Raw genomic sequence first — 21,731 nt, forward strand, 5'->3', positions numbered from 1 at the left:
GCATCAGCCCCGGGAACTTGGTGGCTGTGGTCCAGACCCGGTCTCTGGATGCGGCCACCTGGAAAGCATTCTTAGAAAATTGACTTGTGAGTCTGGAGAAGATCATTTCAAAGTATTTGTCTAGGAGTGAACATCCCAGAAACCCTGAAGCAAACATGCCAGAAAAGCCTGAAACCGTAGGAGGAGTGAGGCCATCATTTTACACGCTTCTCATAAAAGGAAGACGCCACAGCGGGGAGAGTTCACCCTCTATAATAGAACAGAAGACTGACGTTCTTTCCCCAGAAGACGAGGATCCAAAGAAAGTGAGTTGGAACACAGTTGTCGGTGAATATTCCATGATTTAAGCTCCCCTTTGCACCTCGAGACATGAATTAAACCACCTATGGGAAGGTCATTCTTTTTAAAAGAAAGAAAAATGAGCGTAAGTCAGTTGTTGGATACGTAAGTGCATGTGAGATCCGTCGATAGGCTTCCCCCACAGCACCACTAAACAGGCTCCTGAGAGGCAGGGAAAACTATTTCAGATGTTCTAGGCAATCTGATGTCCTGACAGCCCAGGGGAAAACGGTTTGGAGAGAGCAGAGCCCTAAGTGTTTTGACGCTGATTCGATACCGAACCGTTGTGGATTTTTCAAAACAGGCCGCCATGTGCATAATTGGCCCTAAGTAGAAGTCCACCTCTTCCTGAAATAGTGAGCTCACTTCTGTGACCAGGAAATGAACGTGCATAACAAAATTTGCAACTGTTCAATCAAGATATGCCGTGGCCCCAGAATTCCTAAATGCATGCACTGATTTGTTTTAGAGCTAAGCCACTTTGGATAACTGCCTCCCCTTAGATGTCAGAATAGGTAAGAACGCGGGCTCGCGGGGTTTTTTCCCTGGTCCTACCGCTTCCTAATGTGTGACCTTGGCCATCAAGAGCCTGAGCGGCTGCAGCAAAGCCTCTCCCACCCCTGGGCCTCCGTGTCCTCACGTGTAAAGTGAGGATTTGGCTGGGACGTTAACGGGTTTGTGGGGCTAGATGGATTCACAGGGCGGCGTGCCGAGCAGGGGGCGCCTTGGGACCCGAACCGTGAGTGAGAGCCCAGGCCCCGGAGCTGGACTCACTGGTCCCAGGCGCGACCCACGCCGCTTGCGGGACCTTTCTGCACGAGCTTCGCGATGCAACGTGTGGGGCGTGTTGCTTTTGTTGCTGTTTTCTTGCCGCCGTCTGCCTCCCACGATGGGGCGGCGTGCCCTGACCCTGCCGGCCATGTGCTCTGGCCGCGGCATAGGTAGACCTCGCCAAAGCATCACCTCGTGAAAGCGTCCTGGCTTCCGTAGAAATAGCCGTTGCTTGCTCGTGTGTGCGATGTGCTCCCTCCTGGTGGTCACAAGTGCGTGTAACTGCCTGGGGCCGGGCACAGCGGTAAGTGAGGCTTTGCTGGGGCGCGGGCCCTTTTCTCTGGGTTGTCTCCGGCTGCTTTCTCACCGCCTTGGCACGCTTCCGTCGTGGCCACGGGGACCCCGTGGCCCACCAGCCGAAAATGTTTACCATCGGGCCCTTTGGCAAAGTGCTTGCCAACTCCTGGGCTAGGTAAAAGTGCCTTCCTGGCAAAATGAGTGTCCCTGTCACCCTTGTCCGTTTTCAGGGCAGAACCACGGTGTTCACATTATTGAGGCAACGTATTCCGGAAAGCCTGAAGCTGGCTGAAGTCTGCAGTCCCTCTGCCCTCAGCGTGGAGGAATCTTGCAGGGGGAATCTTGTACGTTTGGACATACATCTCTGTTCTCAGCAATCTGGATGACGTGTTTCATTATCCTTTCTCATGAAAACGGAGTATCCGCAGGAAAAGAAAGGTTCTTTCTAACTAAACAAGTGAATTCGGTTTGGGATCAATAAACACGCATGTTCCTACAGCTGGCTTTTGCCTAACTTGTGTGATGCCCCAGCCCGCTCTCCAGACGTTTGCGCGATGTGTGTGGCCTCACGGTCGCATTCTCTGAACAAAGTGGGGGAAGGACCACTTCCCTCTGGTGTTTCTCAGAAGCAGCTTACGAGGCCCCGAGATTCTCCTTACCTCCACGACTCGAGGAGCGTCAGCAGTGTCTCTCGGGACTTCAAGTATCCACATCCCTCTCTCTCTGAAAGACCGGGTTTGGGAAATGGACTAGCGGTGGCCTCTCTTCCCTCCAACCTTCCCCCAGAGATCCTGACGCCCACAGTCTTCCATCAAGGATCCTGGCTTTTGTTCTGTTCCCGGGAGAGACAAGGAACACCTGTCCAGGGCCATCTCTGATTTAGTTTAGTGTCATCGAGATAGCATCTGCTTTCCCTTCTTTAGATTATGAGTAAATTCATTCACTCACCTTTCCTGGGGCAGGGGGTGGGCATTGTGTTCCATATTCCTTCAGCCCCCATCCCCCTTCTGTACAATGTAATTCAGAACTATCTCAATGAATTCTCCTAAGTGTGAATATCCTAAATTTGCATACTTTCAACATCCGTGATCCCTTTAGCGCGTTATTTTTGCCCGTGTCAGAGAATCACTCAGAGGTACTACAAGATAAATGCGTGTGTCTTCAACGGATTGGACGAGCCCCACCCCCCCCCCCCCACATTGTAGGGGGCAATCTACCACCGATCAAAACTCTACTGACTTCAACGTTAACCTCATCCAAAACCGACCTTCACAGAATCCTCTAGAATAGTGCTCGGCCAAATATCTGGGTTGCACGGCCCAGCCAAGTGGCACAGAAGATGAACCAGCACCGACCTGGCTTCAGCCAGATGTCCAGGAGACAGCAGCTTTGCTGGAGACTCAGCAGTAGATTTGGTGGGACGTGGACGGGGCCAGAGGAAGGAAGCCGGAGGGTTCCGCTCCCTGAGATGCGCACACGGGACAGCAGGGGCAGAGGTAGGGGCTGTTGCTCTTGGTTCCCGTCTCCTGTCACATGTATATGCTCTGTGAGCAGGGGTTCGTACGGGCGAGGAGCTCCCCCAGCAAGATTCAGGGCTTCTCACCAGATAGAAGAGAGGTTTGCATTCGACCCACTGATGGAAAAAGTGGAGTCAGGGAAAAATCACTTAACAACATGCACACACACTGAACCTTTATTTTCACTTAAAACCCGTAAGTGTGCATCTGCATTCTGGTTCTTTCAGTTATGGCCAAAAGCTCACTGGGAGGAGGGCCTGCTTATTAAAGATCTGAACTGATTATTTGCAATCAAATGCCCATTACTTACGGTGCCTTGTTTGAGGGTTCTTTTCTTTTTTTTTTTTTTTAAGAGAAAGTTGAAGCTTGTCCCGTCATGTGAAGGCAAAATCATTTTACATTTTTAATTTTTCTCCATGTTTTAGTTTGTCCTCAGCCTCGCCCTAAGCGGACAGCAGTTCTGTTTAATGACTGGTCTGCACTGAGTCATTCTGGAGATTCAACTTCGTTTTCATAGAAACGGGCTTCTCGGTTTTCGTGTTCGTGTCTCATCGAGCTACACCAAATTTAATTATGTTACGTAATTCCAATACCAAGTTCAGCTGGCAGAGGCCGACCCGAGGGTGGGCTCGGCTGGGTCCGCGTGTGCTCCCATGTCACCGGGTGGTGGCGGAGGGATGCTGACCATCCCGGGCGACCCACTCACCCGGCACTCAGCGTGGTGTGGGCGGTGGCCGGGGTGTTTCTCCAAGAGAGTGGAAAGACCTGATGAGTCTGGCGGGTCAGTTCAGAGTAAGTGGAGAGGAGAGCTGTCATGAGGCTGGCAGTGAACCAGTGGCAGGGAGGAGCCCGTGGCAGGCAGTGTGTCTGGTGTCCAGAGAAAGCAGACTCACCAGGAGTGTGTGTGCAACTGCTTTGTCCTCCTGAGGGCGGAACCTGCCCGTCTCAGGTAGGAGGTTATATCGGCCCCGCCCGGCAGAGAGCCAGCCATCTGCTTGGGGGGCAGGTGCACAGGAGGGATCTTTGTAAGCCATGTGGTGTCCCCCGTCACGAACACATCCCTCATCACAGCCTGCCACGGCCGAGTATAAAATGTACGTCTGCAAGACTGTGCACCACGGAGCGATGCTTGGACGGGGATGTGTCCACATTTCTCCAGATGGGTTGTTTGGGAAGGTTGGAAAAGTATCAGTTCTGGGCATGGTTACCTTCCCTTGTCAGAGATCTTTATTTCAAGGTTGGAAGCGTCCACGTACAAGCAAGCAGGTCTGGTCCGGCCCAGCTCCTCAGCTGCTTGGGTTCCGGGATGGTCCTTCTGGGAAGGAGCCTGAGCTTAGGCGACTTTGCACTCCCATCAGCCAGCTGCCGGGTCTGGGGCCAGGACCCAGCTCCGGGGCCCGGTCTTAACAACCAGGAGCGCTACACAGAACCGGGGCCCCGGTCCACAGGGGAACCTGGGTGGGCTCTCCTAAATCATCAGCGATCAGGAATGAAGGTACCTGCCTTCCTCCAGAAGAATCTGTTCACCAGGCTTCTCAGCCCCGGGTTTTATCCGCCCGTCCTAATTCTCTTAATAGTTCAAAAATAACATCAGTTCGACACTAATGCAGGGGGGAAGGAGGGCAGTTACAAACTGCAGGGGCAGGTGCCCTGAACCCTTCCAAAGAGCGGGGGCCACCTGCCTTTCTTCGAGTCCGTGTTTCTGGCGCTGCTCGCCATCCAGGCCACAAGGCCGGGGAAGGGAGGGATTTGTAAAAGTCCACACTCCCGACGCCCATCCCTGAGGTCTGACTCCTGTGAAGGGAGGAGAGACCAGGAACGCAGCGGTGTTGGAGAACCCCACCAGCCAGCTGCAGTTTGGGAACCGGTGCCTTCGCACTGGCTGGGCCACAGGCAGAGACCGAGGTCCCGTCGGCCCCTCTGCACGCTCCCCGGGCATGAGAATTGGGGCTGGTGAACCCGGCTGAGTGGAGGGCGGACCTCCCACGCCGGCAGCGCCCGGCTCCGGGTGCAGCCTGGCAGGGATTGCCGGCTTGTCGGCTCTGTGTAGTCACCACCCAGATTTGCTCACTCTTCGCACAAGTGTGTGTCATGTAGGCAGCTGGCTCGGCGGCCGGGTGCTGAACGGGTGTGGACAGCAGCGGGAGGGAGGTTCCCCCACGGAAAGGGCGTTCGTCCTCCAAGCAGAGAGCAGCCCTGGCATCCCACCCATCCCTGTCGCCTTTGCAACCACGTGAGCGGCTGTCCTCGCTTCCCGGGACTCAGTTTCCCCCTACGTAAGGCAGGCTGGTGAAGTCAGTCCTTCCCAGCTCTGACGCTCAGCCTCTTGTTCCCGGTTTTCCGTGCGGGAGTGGCGGCACAGGGGACCAGCACGTCGTCGTCACACAGACTCTAATGATCGCCCTGTGACCTTTCGTGAGTTTCGCATTTGAGTTAACAGCACGCAGACCCTCTCCGTGGTGTGCAGAGAGAGCACCTTCAGGGGAAGGATTTTTGCTGGCACAGAATTAGAAAGGGGGGGACGGGAGGGCGGGCTCAGTTTCTCCAGCCTGTGTGTGCCTCAGATTCCACGGTCCCTGATTTTCCCACGTACATGGGAGCTCCACAGATCCTCCTAATTCTTCTTTAGACAACACCTGACGGCAGGATGGCGAGACAGGAAAATCTGGTACAAATAGCATGTCGGCCCCCGAATAATAAAAACTCACATACCCTTGGCTTCTCACAGTCCATAAAATTAACGCCCCTTCTGGAGTGAGCCTTTGATGTCCTTCAGCTTGGCCCTGTGGGGCTGGGCGAAGACACCGTGAGTGCGGTTAGGGGTGAACACAGTTCCCTGCCAACGTCTGGCTCGTCGTAAATCTCTCCATCGGGGACACAGGTCGGACAGAGCGGTTTGACTTCTGAGGCTGAACAAAACAAAGTAGCCTCCCGGTCACACGCCTCCCAGTGCCCGTGGCCAGGGCCTGTCCAGGCCTCCTGGCTTCGGAAGTCTGGCCCCTGACCTTGCCAACAGGTGTCCGTGAAGGGTCTGCAGTTCTGAGGTGGCATGGGGGGGGACCAACCCCCAGCACCGCCTCTAGAAGGACGCGTGCAAGACGTCCAGGCAAAAAGACCGTGGCAGAGGGTGCGGACGGCCCGGGCGTCTTGCCGCCATTTCTGATGTGCCTGAGCCTCAAGTCTGGAAGCATCCGGGGACTGAGGGCAGCGCCCCTGAAGCCCGAGCGCGAGTTCGGCACAATCTGTTTGTCGGGCGATTCTGGCTACCTGGGCACCGTTCACTTTCACACCTGGGCACCAAGGTCATGGGCTCCTTCAGAGCCGGGCGCCTGGTTCTCAGCGCGCCTGGAGAGTGGCTGGCACCATCGGGTTCTGGTGAATCGTTCCTGACACAGGCCGGTGGTGAATTCCCAGAGCAGCAGACGGGGCAGGGGTGCCCAGGGCCTGAGGTATCCTGCCAGGTGGCCTCAGGGGTCATTTCTCCCTGGCCTCCACCCCTGTGCCTTCAGCATACGGCTGGCCCGCACTCCTTAAGTGAACTCGTGACTGATTTTTCTTTTCCTATGAGAAAGACAGATTCTTCCAGCTGGCGTCTGTTTGTTGGTGGACGTGCATTGTTACCTTGAAAACATTCCGTTTAGGGGGCGCCTGGGTGGCTCCGTCGGTGAAGCGTCCAACTCCTGATTTCAGCTCAAGTCGTGATCTCACGGTTTGGGACTTCAAACCCTGAGTCGGGCTCTGCACGGACACCTCGGAACGTGCTTGGGAGTCTCTGTCTCCCTCTCTCTCTGCCCCTCCCCGGCTCGCTCGTGCTCTCTTGATCCGTCTCTCAAAATCAATAAAGGACAGCCCGCTGGGGCGTGGCGGGTACCTGGTGGGACCGAGCGGAGCGGCGGCCCCGTGGTTAAAGCTGCATTTCAGTGGCGTCCTTCCCCGGGCCCGGCACTCACCCCGGGACCAAGTGCAGCCGTGGGTGCCTATGATTTATCACGCCTTCCCGCGGCTTCTGCCGGCCACTATTCCGAGCGTTTACGTTTTCGAAAGATGCTCCTAGAAGGTCAAGACTTCTCCCTGAAAATGGAACAACGGGCAGGTGCTCAGTCTTGAAATTCCAAAGAGAACAAACAGAAAAAAGAAACGGAATCTCACTCCTGAAACGAAGCTAGCAGTTGTCTGCTGTCTGCGAGCCTTCCTGATGCGAAGTCGGTGACAGCCCCAGGGTGGCCCTGGCTGGGGCCCGGCCGTGAACAGTGGGCCCTGTGGTCCCTGTTGCCTCAGCCTCCGAGTCCCAGGGGCCGTTAAGACCCCGTGGCCGCCTGGGAGCTGCCTCAAATACCGTTGCTGGGAACTTGCATTTTCAAAGGAAACATTAAATTACCGAAACCAAAATGTCGTGATTATTTTTTTAATGGAGACGAGAAAGTCATGTTATTCTGAAACGGGTCATGGCTGTTGATAGTTAGGGGGGCCGACCGTTGAACAGATGGTTCCAGGGGTCCCGGCCTGAACTGCTGAGCAGCAGCTGTAAATTGTATCACTTCCTCCAGCGGCAGTGGGAGCCGGGAAGGTGTGCCCTGCCGGGGAGCCCTCGGCGGGGAGGTACCGTGGCGGCCGGGCACCGGCGTCCTCCGGGTCCTGCCTGGGAAGGCCGGCTGATTCGGGGAATACCGGCTACCTGCTTTGTTCTGGTTGGTGGACTTGGGAAGAACAGAACAAAGCCGGCCGGGCACGGCCACTGGTTAGCGACCAGGCACACCTTCGCCTCTGCTCGCGGAACCCACAGACAGCACAGAAGCTTGTGTGGATTCTGACTCTTTCATGAGCTGAAATCAAGACACCTCCCCAGAGCTCTGCCTGTGAAACAAAACAGGCACCTGGCGTTTCCAGACGCTGCGTGAGTTGATCTTTGTTCGGGAGGATTTCTTAATGACGTGTAGTGAAGAGAAGGGCAGAGAATGGATGAACCCAGTTGGAACGACTTAAGATGGCGGAGACAGAAGACTTAACGAGCTGGTGTGAAAAGCCTGAGAGCGGCCAAGACATCTTGGCGGCCCCAGTGTGGATACACCAGTTACAATTTATAAGGCCTACAGGGCTGGGAGAGCGCATGGAGGAAATGGGGGGAGGCGACGGAGAAGCAGCTGGAGGCTCCCAGTGCAAACCCATCACAGCCACGGGGCTGGAAATGGAATTTTCACAACGAGGATGCTGAGCTTACGTGGCTTAACATGAAATGAAACACAGTTATCTCGTTGACACTGAAGAATGAAAACATTCCCACAGTTGATATAGAACAATTCCCACAGACCCAACCGTTTCTTTTTAGGTGACTCCAACTTTGCATTGCAGTTCTTGGTAATTTTCTTAGCAACACAGTAGAAGACACTGAGGAGAAACACTTGGTATAAAATAGTTCAGGCCTTCTCCAGGCGAAGGTAGGTAAAACCGGGATAGTACGAGCCGGCCACAGGCGCCAGCCCCGGGGTGGGACCCCTTCCGCGTCCCATCAGCCTAACGCCTAATCTGTCCTGACAACTTTCCCAAGAGTCCGGGCATTGGCTCGAAGAGTGTTTGGGTCATGGCCCCTCTGAGAGCGTGAGGAAAAGTCCTGGTCATTCTGCTCAGACGTGTTGACAGGCACGGCGCCCCAGAACTGGTAAGGCTTCTTGGTGCCCATGGGCGTCCTGGAGCAGGGAGCCTTTGTTACCTTCCTTAGATGGGCCTGCACCTCGGTCCACAGAGTGAAACATGAGAGACTGAAAATACGCTCACGGAGGCTTTGCAGTGTAAGCAAAATGCTTGTTTGGGACATTGAATTTTTAAAACGCAGAATTTAAAAGTTGCATATGGGGTGCCTTGGTCGCTCGGTCGGTTAAGCGTCCAACTTTGGCTCAAGTCATGATCTCACAGTTCATGGGTTCAAGCCCCGTGACGGGCTCCGTGCTGACAGCTGAGAGCCTGGAGCCTGCTTCGGATCCTGTGTTTTCCTCTCTCTCTCTCCCTGCCCCTCCCCTGCGCGCTCTCTGTTTGTCTCTCTCAAAACTAAATAAACACCAAAAAAAAATTTTTAAGTTGCATATATTGCCTGCCCTTACCTATGCTTTAAAAAAATGGGGGCGCCTGGGTGGCTCAGTCTGTTAAGCATCTGACTTGAACTCAGGTCATGATCTCACGGTTCATAGGTTCAAGCCCTGCATCAGGCTCTGCATTCACAGCTCGGACCCTGGAGCCTGCTTCAGATTCTGTGTCTCCCACTCTCTCTGCCCCTCCCCTGCTTTCGCTCCTTCTCTCAAAATAAATAAACCAAAAACATAGAATTGTTTAAATGTACGCCGTACTCAGAGAGAGAGGGAGCGACCCTGAAGACTTGAGTGTGAGGGATAATCCCAGGGGTCCCCTCTGGACAGTCCCCATCTTCCACGCTGTGTGTCTGTCTGCATCGGCTGGGTCCCCGGCTGGAGTCCTCACAGAGCCTCTCGCATTGATACGGGGTGTTTCCGAGAGGCGTCTCACAAGCTCTCCCCCAAGCGTTCTTGGCTTCTCCTGGACTCACGTGTGACTGTCGGGGTATAGTCTGTGGGAGGAGGCTCTTAGAGCCAATATGGAGCCCGCCGGGCCTCAGAGTTACCTGCGGAATTTCCAAGTTTTGCCTGAACACTCTGAACGGAAGAAACTAGGAGTGAGAGTCGTCGTGTCCTCTCAGAGGCCAGATGGCTGCCTTCTCGCCGCACGAACCCTTGTCTCTGAGCCGCATTTCCTCTCCTGCCCCTCCTGCCTCAGATGACCCCCCACCCGGAGCGTGCATCTTAGGCCCTCCTGCAGATGGGCTGGTGCAAAGCCAGTGGGCGGCTTCGTAGACATTTGCGGGATTATCTGAGACCCAGTAGCGGCGCCCCAGCTGAGCCTGGACCCAACGCCATCCCCCCTCCGTCACCGGCCGACATACACATCAACAAGAAATACTTCTAGAATCAGAAAAGAAAAAAAAAAACTTGCTTTCAGGGAGAACATTCTCGACAGCTTCTATCAAATTGAAAGAAAGATGACCAGGCATTACGGGCCTCCTGCTGGAAGTTCTCACGTCTGAAGTCTTCTCACAAAAAAGGCATACATAAATAAATAGAACCTAAGTCCAATCAAGCCTTTGGATCCAGCTGCTAAGTTACAGGAAGTACAGAGGACGGAAGAACATGTTAAGTGAAACCACAGAGATGTAATGTGGGGACTCCTGCGATCATCAGAAGCCACTATGGAGACTCAGCAAGGCGAGCGGTATCGTGTCTAAAACCAATCAATCCAATAGAAAAATACATTAAGAAAGAGCCGATAGACTAAAAGAGAAGAAAGACATACCAGCCAGTTGCAAAGTGCCGACCGACTCTGTCTGGATTCCACCAAGCAGATTAACAAGTTAGGACATTTATGACACGGTTGGCAAAGAAACACTGAATATTTAATGATAGTAAGGGATCACGTTAATGTTTTACGTGCCACGAAGGTATTATGGTTATGTTTTCAAAACCAAAGAGGGGCGCCTGTGTGGCTCAGTCGGTTAAGTGTCCGACTTCGGCTCAGCTCATGATCTCACGGCTCGTGAGTTTGAGCCGCGCGTCAGGGTCTGTGCTGGCAGCTCCGAGCCTGGAGCCTGCTTCGGATTCTATGTCTCCCTCTCTCTCTGCTTCTCCCCGGCTCGTGCTCTGTCTCTCTCTCCTTCAAAAATAAATAAAAACATTTTAAAAATTAAAAAAAAAAACAACAAAGAATCCTCAGGGTGCCTGGGTCGCTCAGTCGGTTGGGCCTCCGACTCTTGATTTCAGCTCAGGTCATGCTCTCACGGTTTGTGAGTTCGAGCCCCCCATTGAGCTCTGCACTGAGTGTGAAACCTGCTTGGGATTCTGTTTCTCCCTCCCTCTCTCCCCTATCCTACTCGTGCTCTCTCTCTCTGTCTCTCTCTCTCTCTGTCTCTCTATCAAAATAAAGTTAAAAAAAAATTAGAAACAACAACAAAGAGTCCGCACCTTGCAGAGATGCAATTGAAATCCACATGCATCCGGAATTTTCGTGAATGTGCTGCAGGGTTTGGAGGTATAAGTTGATGATCGTTGCAGGCGGGTGGATGGGGACACAGAGGGCCTTCCTTTTGCACGTGCGTGAAGCGTCCCACCTAAAAGCCAGCTAGAGGGGAAGAGAGAGCACTGTGCCGGTGAACTGAAAGCAGGGAAGGAGAGAAACACAGGCAGGAGGGCTAATCGGGAAGGTGAGAGGCAGCAGGGACCGGAGAGGCTGCCGAGCGACTGGAAACAACGGTGTGCCTGTGGGCCGTGGGTGGGATTGGCGCGGCCGTGTCTCCCGCACGGGCGGCGCCCCTCACCGAGGTGCCGTTGTCCCCTCCCAGCTGGTCCGTGGGGAACTGGAGCACGTGTAGCCAGCCTTGCGGTGGGGGCACCCAGAGCCGCCTCGTCCAGTGCACGCGACGGGCACGCTTCGCGTCCGAGCGGGTGGCGGCCAGCCTGTGTCCGCAGCCCATGCCGTCCAGCAGACAGGCCTGCCAGCCTCGGAGCTGCCCGCCCGCTTGGAGCGTGGGGCCCTGGGCGGAGGTAACTGGGACCGGGCTGGTGTGGGGGGCGGCAGCTGGGTCCCCTCCTGCCGATCGCAGAACTGGGTTGGACCTTGCAGGGGGGTCAGGGTGGGTCCGACGGACGTCTCGCTGAGACTCGGCCCCTTTTCTTCCCACAGTGCTCCCGGACCTGCGGGAAGGGGTGGAGGAAGAGGTCCGTGGCCTGTAAGAGCACCAGCCCCGTGGCCAGGCCGCAGCTGCTGCCGGACGCGGTCTGCGGCTCCGAGCCCAAGCCTAGGACTCACGAAGTCTGTCTGCTTAAGCGCTGCCACAAGCACAAGAAGCTGCAGTGGCTGGTGTCCGCCTGGTCCCAGGTGGGTGCTCCTGGAGCCGGTCCATTCGGCACCGGGTCGACCAGCTGTCCCCTCCGCTGCTCTCACTGCTTCCCGCTCCTCTTCCTCCGAGTCTGGGTTCTCCAGCTCAGGCCACCCTTTGGGGCTCCAGTCTCCCTTCCTTGGCATGTTAGGGACTTTCTGATCACATCCTTCGAACCACTCGCCCAGCGGCATCCACGAGGCCATCACCCACCCCGTCTCGAGGCCAGGACGGGTTGGGGGCGCTCGTCACGCTGACGGGGTCCTGGGGACCCACTGAGCCCCAGGGCAGCCGTAGCCATTCCTGGGGCCGTGTCCCTGTAGTGCAGAGCGGGAAGAAGGCGGCCTGCCCTGGGAAGAGACGAGGACCATTTCCTGAGCCGTTTCCGTGAGCAGTTGCCGCACTTGGGGAAGAAACTGCTCATGTTGGTTTTGCAGGAATTGATGTGTTGTTAGTGTGCCGAACGCTAACAGGTGGGAACATGAGTGTTGACGGTGGCGTGACCCCACGTGAGGGTGCCCAGCGCAGTCCGGCCCTGGGGAGGGGGTGTTGGGAAGGGCCCCCTGCCAGGCCCCTACACCTGTGCCACGGGCACCCAGGGGCTCCCTGAGGGTGGTGGCAGCTCCTTAATCTCCCTGTGCCTCAACCCAGACGTGTAGGTGTCACTAGGGTCAAAAAGGACACCAGAAAGAGAGCAGCCCACGGAACTGCAGCGTCAACCCCGCGCAGGGTACTGAGAGACTAATCCCGGAGCAGCTCCCCTGTCCCGGCCTCCTCGGGCCAGCTGGGCTCATTCCCACCCACACCTCGAATGACCTTGCTCAGGAGGACAGAGGATGGATCCAGCCGGGCCTGGAATCTCACTGAGGCACTGTTTCCATCCGTGCCCCCCCCCACCGCCATCCAGGCCCTGGAATTAGCCTGCCAGTTGCCAGCCGGGGACTCTGGTTCTCTCTCACTGGGAGGCGGGAGCCTAGACTCTCCTAGGACTGACTGCATGTTCTGTGCGTGTCCCTGAAGGCCGAGCCCACGGGAAGGAAGCCACCCGGTGGAAAGTCTCCACCCTGGAGACTGAGCTCCGCACAGGGCACGGGCTCCCGCAGTGCAGGAAACACACAGGCGCACACCTGTCAGCCCGAGCACAAGTGTGAGGCCGGAACCCGGGCCCCTGTGCTGATGTGATCTGCACACGCTGAGCCCGGGCGGAGTCACCTGCCCAGCACAGCGTCCCCCACTCGCCAGCTCCAGGCCTCGTCGTGAGGGACGGGGATTTCTCTCCGGAGACCCAGTGACCCCGGATCTCTCATCTCAGCCCGGTGTGCGCCGTCTGCCCCGGACTCAGAGCACCCCCTGACCGGGAGAGAACGCATTTGTGCCCCGAGCAGACTTGCCGCCTTCTCTTGGCTTTCTGAGGCACACTCGTGAGCCCCGGGGGTCCCCTGCTGGTCCCTGCTTTGGGGGCGGGCGCTGTATTACGTTTCCGCACATTCCAGTGTCAGATGCAACCCAACGTGTTATCTTCTCATGAAACGATAGCTTCGGAATTCCTCCCTTCATGGTTTCTGTCTGCCCTGCCCCTCCTTCGGCCCCCGAACGCTGTGCCTTCACATCCTCCTCTCCACGTGATACACCGTAATGCCTTTTTAAAATGCCAAGGTCCAATAAATCTCATTCAGTTGTCACAGTTACATAAATGCTCAAGCGGACATCATCCGAAGACAGTTTGACTCACCGATCGTAGCGAAAAGCCGCCACCAGAGAAGTATTGTTCGCTCACGGCTTTTGTTTTATTTTTAGTGCTCTGTTACGTGTGAACGAGGAACACAGAGAAGATTCTTGAAATGTGCTGAAAAGCACGTTTCTGGGAAGTACCGAGAGCTGGCCTCAAAGAAGTGCTTGCACTTGCCGCGGCCAAGTGTGGAGCTAGAGCGAGCCTGCGCCCCGTTTCCCTGTCCCAGGCACCCCCCGCATGCAGCCGCGGGCCCGCCTCGGGCCAGCTGGTTTGCCTCGCCCTGGTCTCAGGTAGGGCGACACTACGTGACCACGCTTCCCGCCCTGGGGGTGGGCCGCTGGCGTAGGCGGGCGCGCGTCTGCAAAGGGTGCCCCCCTAACCCCCAGAGCCGGGTCCCGACCCTTCTCTCCAGAGCAGGTGCGACGCCCAGGTTCCTGGGTGCGGGCACAGCTTTCCGAGGCTGGGCTCCAAATGTCACTGACCCTTTTAGGGCACGTGGGCCTTGTTCGAAGTCGTCACCCACTTAAGTGTAGGCAAACATCATGCTTTCGTTTTATGCAAAAGCTGGGCAGACTTCCCCAGAGGTGAGTGTGAACGGGGACCAAGGACGAGCTCTGGAGGAAGTCGGTGACTGCGGGTCCTACCCGGGTAACCCCGAGGCCGTGCACGTGGGAAGGGGGTCCGGCGCGCTGCACCGTCCTGGCCTGCCTGGACCCTCAGGCGAGGCCAGCCCAGGCCGACGGAGCTCCTCCGTGCTGGCACCCCCCTTACTCCTTGCACACTGCCTTTGACTTTAGGGAAGAATCCTGCCGTTACAGTGGTCATCCCCTCTTTATTCTCCCTGTTTCCCACTCTGGGTTCCTGGTAACCCTCACCTTGGGGCTCGGCTCCCCTTTCTGCGTGTGATTCTGCCCGCCAGCCTTTATCTCGGAGCCCTGCCTGTCCCAGGTCCCCTCATCCTTCTTCTCCTGCTGGTATTTCTGCTCTTGGCTCAGGGGGCACCCAGGCCCGAGGGGTGTGTGGGGCTGAGACATCCTGAGCCACTCCCACTGGCCAAACCCCGAGGAGTCTGTTCTCTGCTGCTCTGCCCGGGAGAGAGGGGCTCTCGCTCAGTCCATCGTCCCCATGAGCAGGTGCAGGGAGTGTTTTCTGACTCATCTTTTGGCCTGGCCAGAGGAGTGAGCTCTTTCTAATTTGCACATGGCGGCCCGTCTTGGCCTCCCTCCTCTTTCTGAAGGTAGAGGAGATAAAAGGTAGAGGATAAGAAGGTAGAGGAGACAGAGGGAAGGAGGGTGAAGGATGTGGGGTGGCCACCAGCCTCTGGGCGCCCCCCACGCGGAACCCCTGACGCGTGGTCCAGCGTCTGGGTCTGTGGGTCTTCAAACCTGAAATAGCTCTTGCGTTTAGAAATCTATGAACCCCCCTCCTAAAAGTATTTAAATGAGAAATGATTTAGTTGAAATTATTGGAGCAGGCGACATTGAGAACGCTATCCTTCTCAAGCATTTTCTATTTTAAATGGACAAAAAGTATCAACGACTACAGCATTTTCCCAGGCGGCCCCCGTTGATCTTCTTGTGGGTGCGTGGTCTTTCCACTTCGATCAAGCAAGAGCCGAGCGGACAAGCTGAGTGAAGTTGCTTCTGGGGCAGAGGCCTCACTTTCTCTGCCCCTTGGGAGGTATGGGTCAGAGACACACAGAGGTGGTCCCCGAGACCACGGTCCTTCTGTCAACAGGGACCCCGAGTCTCCTTCCTGTGGCTCCAGTGGCTCCTATAGCCTCCGGCCACGCCAGGATTCACACCGCTGTGCTCAATTCGGAGACCGCGGGAAAATTCAGAAAACTGAGGTTCCTCATCATTTCATTTACCCCCAAAGCTAAAGCCGAAAATACATCCTGCTTAGCTTTTTCCAGTCTGAAATGTTCGGTGCGTTTGTCTAATAAGTCATTTTTATCATAAGCTGCCTGAAGTTTTTATCCAGGGTGATTCATCTATTATGTTCTGAGAATGTTCCTTCTTGGGAGTAATAACTCAAGGGGTTTTATGTGTTGTAAGCACTGACACTCAAGACTGTGCCCTCAGATGGTGGGGAATTGTCGGCCGTGATGGATGGCCAGTCCTTGGCTGAAGGCTGCCCCCGACAGGCTCGTTCTTGTAACCCTTGCAAGCTCGTGGTTTCTATCACGTGATCTTCAGGGTTTCTGTTGATTTAAATGGCTTTGCTTATCATCACATTTCATGGAAGGTTACCTAGTAGGACCGACCTCAGTCATTTTGGTCATTTGGGCTTTAGGGTCAGGCGGTTCCCATGCTGATTTGGTCTGGGAATGGCTTACGAGTGAACACCTGTTGGACTGTCTGATGCTATATGACAGAGATGGAAGTGTGTCCTCTGGGATGGAGTGGGGGGGCCTAGCTCGTTCCAGGGATGCACAATTGACCTGGAAACCCATAGGCTCTGGGGGGCAAGGGGCCATGTCACTGATGATCAATATGGTTTTCCATCATGGCAGTTATTAGGACAGGAATATTAAAGTTGTATCAGGGGCGCCTGGGTGGCTCAGTCGGTTGAGCGTCCGACTTCGGCTCAGGTCATGATCTCACAGTTTGTGAGTTCGAGCCCTACATCAAGCTCTGTGCTGACAGCGTGGGGCCTGGAGCCGGCTTCTGATTCTGTGTCTCCCTCTCTCTCTGTCCCTCCCTTGCTCACACTCTGTCTCTCTCTCTCTCAAAAATAAATGTTAAAAATGTTTTTAAATTTTTTAAATAAAAGAAAGTTGTAGCAAACACACATACATGCATGTGGGCGTGCACATGTACACAAGCAATAGGCACACACACACAGGTACACACGCAGGCACGCAGACACGGACATGTACACACACAGACTCATACCCACACAAACAGGCAATGCACACACACAGATACACACACAGGCATGCACACACACAGGTACACACACAGGCACACACACAGGCATGCACACACACAGGTACACACACAGGCACGCAGACACGGACATGTACACACACAGACTCATACCCACACAAACAGGCAATGCACACACACAGGTACACACACAGGCATGCACACACACAGGTACACACAGAATGCACAGGCTCCTCGCACCCCGACATCCAGTTGCCTGCCCACCTCTAAGAATTCGCTGCTCCTCTGCTCTCTTCGTCTTCCAGTTCTGGGTGGTGCACAGGGATCAGGGACCTTCTTGCTGACATTACCGGATAGGGTCACAGTATGCACTGCCTGAGTCGGAGGGAGTCTGTATTTGTAAGCCACTAGATTTGTACGAAAATTCCCTGCTCCGTTTGTGTTCAGAGCAGAGGTTGTGGTGACGAGGCCGTTGAGGGCTGCGCTAGCCCGTCTTGACCCGAGTAGACCCGCTCTCTGGGACAGTGGTGAGTGATCGGGCGGGGGGGGGGGGGGGTGGGCAGAGGCTGCAGGCTCGGAGAGGGAGCACCCAGCCAGGAGGGGGACACGGGAGGAGCGTCTCCCAGGAGGAGTGTCACGATGGGAAAAGGAAGGTGTGAGATCTCAGGCATTATGGTGGATTTGTTCACTTGCTGTCCCTGACTCTGGACCTGAGCCCTGGCCAGCGGGACGCCCTGTGGTGCTCGTGGTTCTCGTGAACGTGGGGGCAGGAATGTGCCTTGGGATAAAGCCAGCCAGAGTATCCGCCTGGAGCTACCGGTCGGCAGGCGTCACCAGCCTTTTTCCATTGAGGCCAATGGCACAAAGGAAGAGTGATCCTTGTAATTTAAAACACACCCAGAGCCAGACGTTATTGTGAAAATGCATCTGTCTGGATTTTTTGATAATGACCAGGGGTCCGGATCAGTTTGCCCCACTCGTCTCTCAGGGCGTATGCTGTGCGTCTGGTACAGGATGTCCCTGAAGACTCAGGGGCTGTTACCGAAACAGAAGAAACCCCAAAGGGAGAGGCTTTCCAGGATTACAGGGCTCTGGAAACATGTGCTTAGCGGGTCCTGCAGTCAGACCCCCGGAAGCAGGAGACTGACACACGGGAAGAGGCCGTCACTTTCGGGGAGGTTGTTTCATCCTGGAGGGACAAGAAGACCCAGCCTGCTGACCTCGCGGTGGGGGGACCGTCCCCCTGGACCCGGCATTGACTTCCCCACAGCCGAGTCCCCTAGTCTAGTTGGGCGGTCTTGGAAAGAGTTCAGCACACCTGTGAGTGGCCGCCGGCCCCAGGGGAGGGAGGCAGGTGTGCAGAGCTGAGGGACGGGGTCCAGGGACCGGGAAGAGCTGGGGACGGTGGAGCGACCAGCCCAGGGACGCCCCACAGAGGGCGATGTGCCTGCTTCCCATTCTGTGCCCACCCGCACTGGAAGCAGGAGCTGCCTCAGTGTCCCCTCAGCAGACGGACACAGAACGGCCCACGTGCCAGGCGCCCTGGTCCCTTGGGAGTTTTGGCATCAGTAAGAGGCGCGACCTTGAAGAAACACCTCTGTGAACATTGCAGAGCCACAAGGGCTCTGCCCCACAAGGGCTCTAAGCCCACCCGAGGCTTCTCTGGAGTCAGGGCACCGGGCCCTCCGCGAGTCTGCAGCAGGGACCCTGGAAGGGGGGCAGAAGTAAGCCGGGCAGGCCGGGCTGGGTGGGGAGCAGGGCATGTGGCTCTCGGTGACCACAGAGGCCCCTTTATGAGCCTGCAGCTCCCCTGGTCGCGTCGGGCCGCACACCAGCTCTGCACACGCTCTCATCAGACTTGGACGTGACTTGAGTCGGCTCCGAAATGGAAACACAAGAGGAAAGGGCCTTGGCCAACAGGGTCCTGATCACCTAGAGCGGTGGCTCTCCAAACATGACCCAGCCTGCACTGCAGCACCGTGGCTAGGAATGCAGGTGCTCGGGGCACCTGGGCGGCTCAGTCAGTTAAGCGTCAGGACTTCGGCTCAGGTCGTGATCTCACAGTTCATGAGTTCGAACCCTGCCTCAGACTCTGTGCTGACAGCTTGGAGTCTAAAGTCTGCTTTGGATTCTGTGTCTCCCTCTGTCTCTCTCTGTGTCTCTGTCTGTCTCTCTAAAACATAAATAAACATTAAAAAATTTTAAAAAAAAAGAAATGCAGGTTCTCATTCCCCCCCAGGCTGTTGACGTTCGAGATTGGGGGTGGGGCCAGCAGGTGACTCACATGCACACTCAAGTTTGAGAACCGTTGCCGGGGGGTTGGAGCCAGCAGCCGGGGGTCCGGACAGATGTCTGCCGCAGTTGTGGTCACGTGTAGGTTGACAGACAAGCGCAGGTCGCCGTGCAGCACAGCGTCCCGCCGTCGGTGGGAACAATTGCCTCAAATGCGCAAGCTAAACCTCATGAGGCTGAGGAAGACGCCATCAGCTTTGACTTTGCCGTCCAGGTTCCAGGGTCTGTTTCACTGAGTGTGAAGGACCTCGGCTCGAGTCGGGACGTTACATCCTGAGGAGGAGCGACTCACCTGTGTCCACCACTCGGTCCCTGGCACCTAGATCAGCGCCTGGCACCTGGGAGCTGAGGGACCCCTATTTGTGAACACAGGAGTCGATGACAAAGCATCCACTCCCTTCCTAATGATTTCAGCACCGTTTCCGTGACAAAGACGATGGCCAGATCTCTTGCTTCTCAGTTTAGACGCGTCATCAGCGGGACCGGAGGGAGCCCCGCGCCGTGCCGCCGATGACAAGAACTCCGCTCTCAGCAGAGAGGTAGTGGACGCGCACAGACACGGACACACGTGGCCAGCGTGAACCCTGCGGCACAGCCGGGAGGGGCTCCGAAGGCCCTAGAGTGCGAAGCGCAAAGACCAGAGGTGTGGCGGTGCCGAACGCTCAGACGGACGTCACAGGCAGCGAGGAACATCTGTCTCCGTCGTGGATGAGCCTGATAATTCGGAAACCGGACACGAACCCGCTCGTGACGTTTTATTCCGGTTGCTGTAGTCATGTATTGAGTCTGAGCTGTTGACGGCTGTCGCTGAGGTTGGTTTTTGGAGAGAAGGGGGTGAACCTCACCGAAATGTTCCAGCCCCACGTGCTTATCGGCTGGAGCCTGGCTCTTCCCCGCCAGGGGCCCGGCCAGCCTTTACCTAAAGAGGGGAAGAGAAGAGAAAGAACGAGCCCCCCAGCGTCAGACTTTCCAGGACTCTGGATCCACAAAGATGTTGACTCCTGCCATCAGAGCGCCTACCCCAGGGGGTTTGAAAAAAGCCACCTGGACGGAGCCTCTGCTCACAGCACGTCCCCGGAAGGAAGCAGGAGACCGCTGGCTTCTCACTTGCAAGCTGACCTCAGCTCTGGAAAACCAGCCCCGGGGCTCGCTGACTTGAACGGCTCCCGGCTTGCAGTCTCGTGCGTTTCGGCCAGCAGCCCGTGTCGTGCGTGCCCCGGTGCCGCACGGATCTGTCCTTGCATTTCACAGCAACCGTCTGACTCGCCCACCCCAGGCATCCCCGGTGTCATCTGACCCCGTCTTCTTGTAGGTGCTCCTTCGTCGGCTATGTTCTGGACACTTTTGAACCAGGAGCCTTGTTTGAGCACAATCTACATAATTCAGTTGAGACATCAGACAGCTCGCCTTTTGGACGGACGTGCTGCTGTTGGCGTTGGTTGCTCTATCCCCCTTGTCGCCCATCCCCTGATTCCTTGCGCCCAGTTGAGCTTGGATGGACCCGCTCTCTTAGTCGGTGGGGTATGCGTCCGGCCGGCTGGTGAAGGGCGAGCCAAACACGAGGCTCCTCCTGGCTCTGCTGTGCTCGGTTGCCTTCGGTGGCAGGGCCTACGTGTTGCAGAACAACGCCCTCAGGAGGATGCCCTCGAATCCGGGCTACTGGTCCACCGCTTCCAAGCAGGCATCCAGAGTCCGGGAATTTGGGCTTGGTTTTCTCGAGCCTCTGGGGTAGTTGGCTTGTCAAGTTTTTCCCAGGAAAGAGCCCCAGAAAAGGTGCCTTGGTGATTGCAGTCCGTGTAGGGCAACTGTTTCTGATGCCTGACCCGTCACCTGGGCAGGCCCCGGGGACCTCCTGGTACCCTCAGATAGGCACCAGTTTCCTTGTGTTCTAAGACCATGGACAGCTCAAGGCCGTTTTAGAGCTCCAGATCCTTGTCTCCTGTGTCCACACCTGGGGTTAATCCAGAATCTGGTCAGCCCCCCACAATCGCCGGGGATCTGGGTGCAGGGGGAAGCCTGGAAGGGAGGGTGGCCCGACCCGGCGGCCGTGGGTGACTGCTGTGCACCTGTTTCCCGCAGTGCACGGCCAGCTGTGGGGGTGGCGTACAGACGAGGGCCGTGCAGTGCCTGGCGGGCGGCCGGCCGGCCCCAGGCTGCTTCGTGCACCAGAAGCCCACAGCCTCCCTGGCCTGCAACACCCACTTCTGCCCCATCGCAGAGAAGAAAGGTGAGTGTCCGGGCCCCTCGGCTTGGCCCTGGCTTTTCGGGGGTGGCGCTGTCAGGTTTCCGGAGTGGTTCCTAGTGGGCCTGAGACGTGGGGTACCTGCTACGCCATTCCCCGCTTCCCATGCCCGCCTCCAACTTGCCCCAAAACGGCTCACGGTGAGTGTCCCCTGCAGGGATGCCCTCAGCAGCTTCAGCGCCTGTGGGACCCCCCCCTCCCCTCCCCCTGCCCCGGGACACCAGCTAACGCGGCATCCGCTGCTTTTCAGACCGCGCCTGCCGAGACCACTTCCCCTGGTGCCCCCTGGCGCCCCAGCAGGGGATGTGCAGCCACCAGTTCTACGGCGAGCGGTGCTGCAAGACCTGCTCTGCGTCCAACCTGTGAGGCCCGGGGGGCCCCATCCAGGGCGGAGAACGCGAGGGGTGCTGCGTCTTCAGCCCCCGTCAGCTGTGCGCTGTGCATCGGAACTTGGCCAGAGGACATCGAGGCTGGGAGAACTGTGTTCAGCCATCTGTCAGGACAGAGTGTGTGTGCACGCGCGCGTGTGTATGTGTGTGTGTGTGTGTGTGTGTGCGCACATCGTGGGTCTGAATGCACGCATGGGCACACGTGCACACAAGTTTTCGGTTGAAGCATGGAGGCAGGCAGGAGGCCCACGCTGCGGACCCACAGTGATGCTCACTCCCCCTTGTGCTCCAGCTGAATCAGGTCAAAAAGACGGAAGGAGCTGAACTTG

The 21,731-nt window shown here is 56.6% G+C and overlaps 1 protein-coding gene across 1 annotated transcript in view; it reads left to right on the top strand.

The window, feature by feature from the left end:
• ADAMTS16 (ADAM metallopeptidase with thrombospondin type 1 motif 16) overlaps window positions 1–21,388 on the top strand; it is a 157,831-nt gene extending 136,443 nt beyond the window's left edge. Inside the window, exons 19-23 of the mRNA XM_060634326.3 lie at window positions 11,320–11,521; window positions 11,661–11,855; window positions 13,654–13,878; window positions 20,851–20,998; window positions 21,264–21,388. Of these exons, the coding sequence (XP_060490309.3) occupies window positions 11,320–11,521; window positions 11,661–11,855; window positions 13,654–13,878; window positions 20,851–20,998; window positions 21,264–21,379 (886 nt within the window). The 3' untranslated portion in view covers window positions 21,380–21,388. The remainder of the gene's footprint in view (window positions 1–11,319; window positions 11,522–11,660; window positions 11,856–13,653; window positions 13,879–20,850; window positions 20,999–21,263) is intronic.
• Window positions 21,389–21,731: the final 343 nt, after the last annotated feature.

This window comes from Panthera onca, chromosome A1 (genome assembly GCF_046562875.1).
Source record: "Panthera onca isolate mPanOnc1 chromosome A1, mPanOnc1 haplotype 2, whole genome shotgun sequence".
In the NCBI taxonomy this organism is placed as follows: Eukaryota; Metazoa; Chordata; class Mammalia; order Carnivora; family Felidae; genus Panthera; species Panthera onca.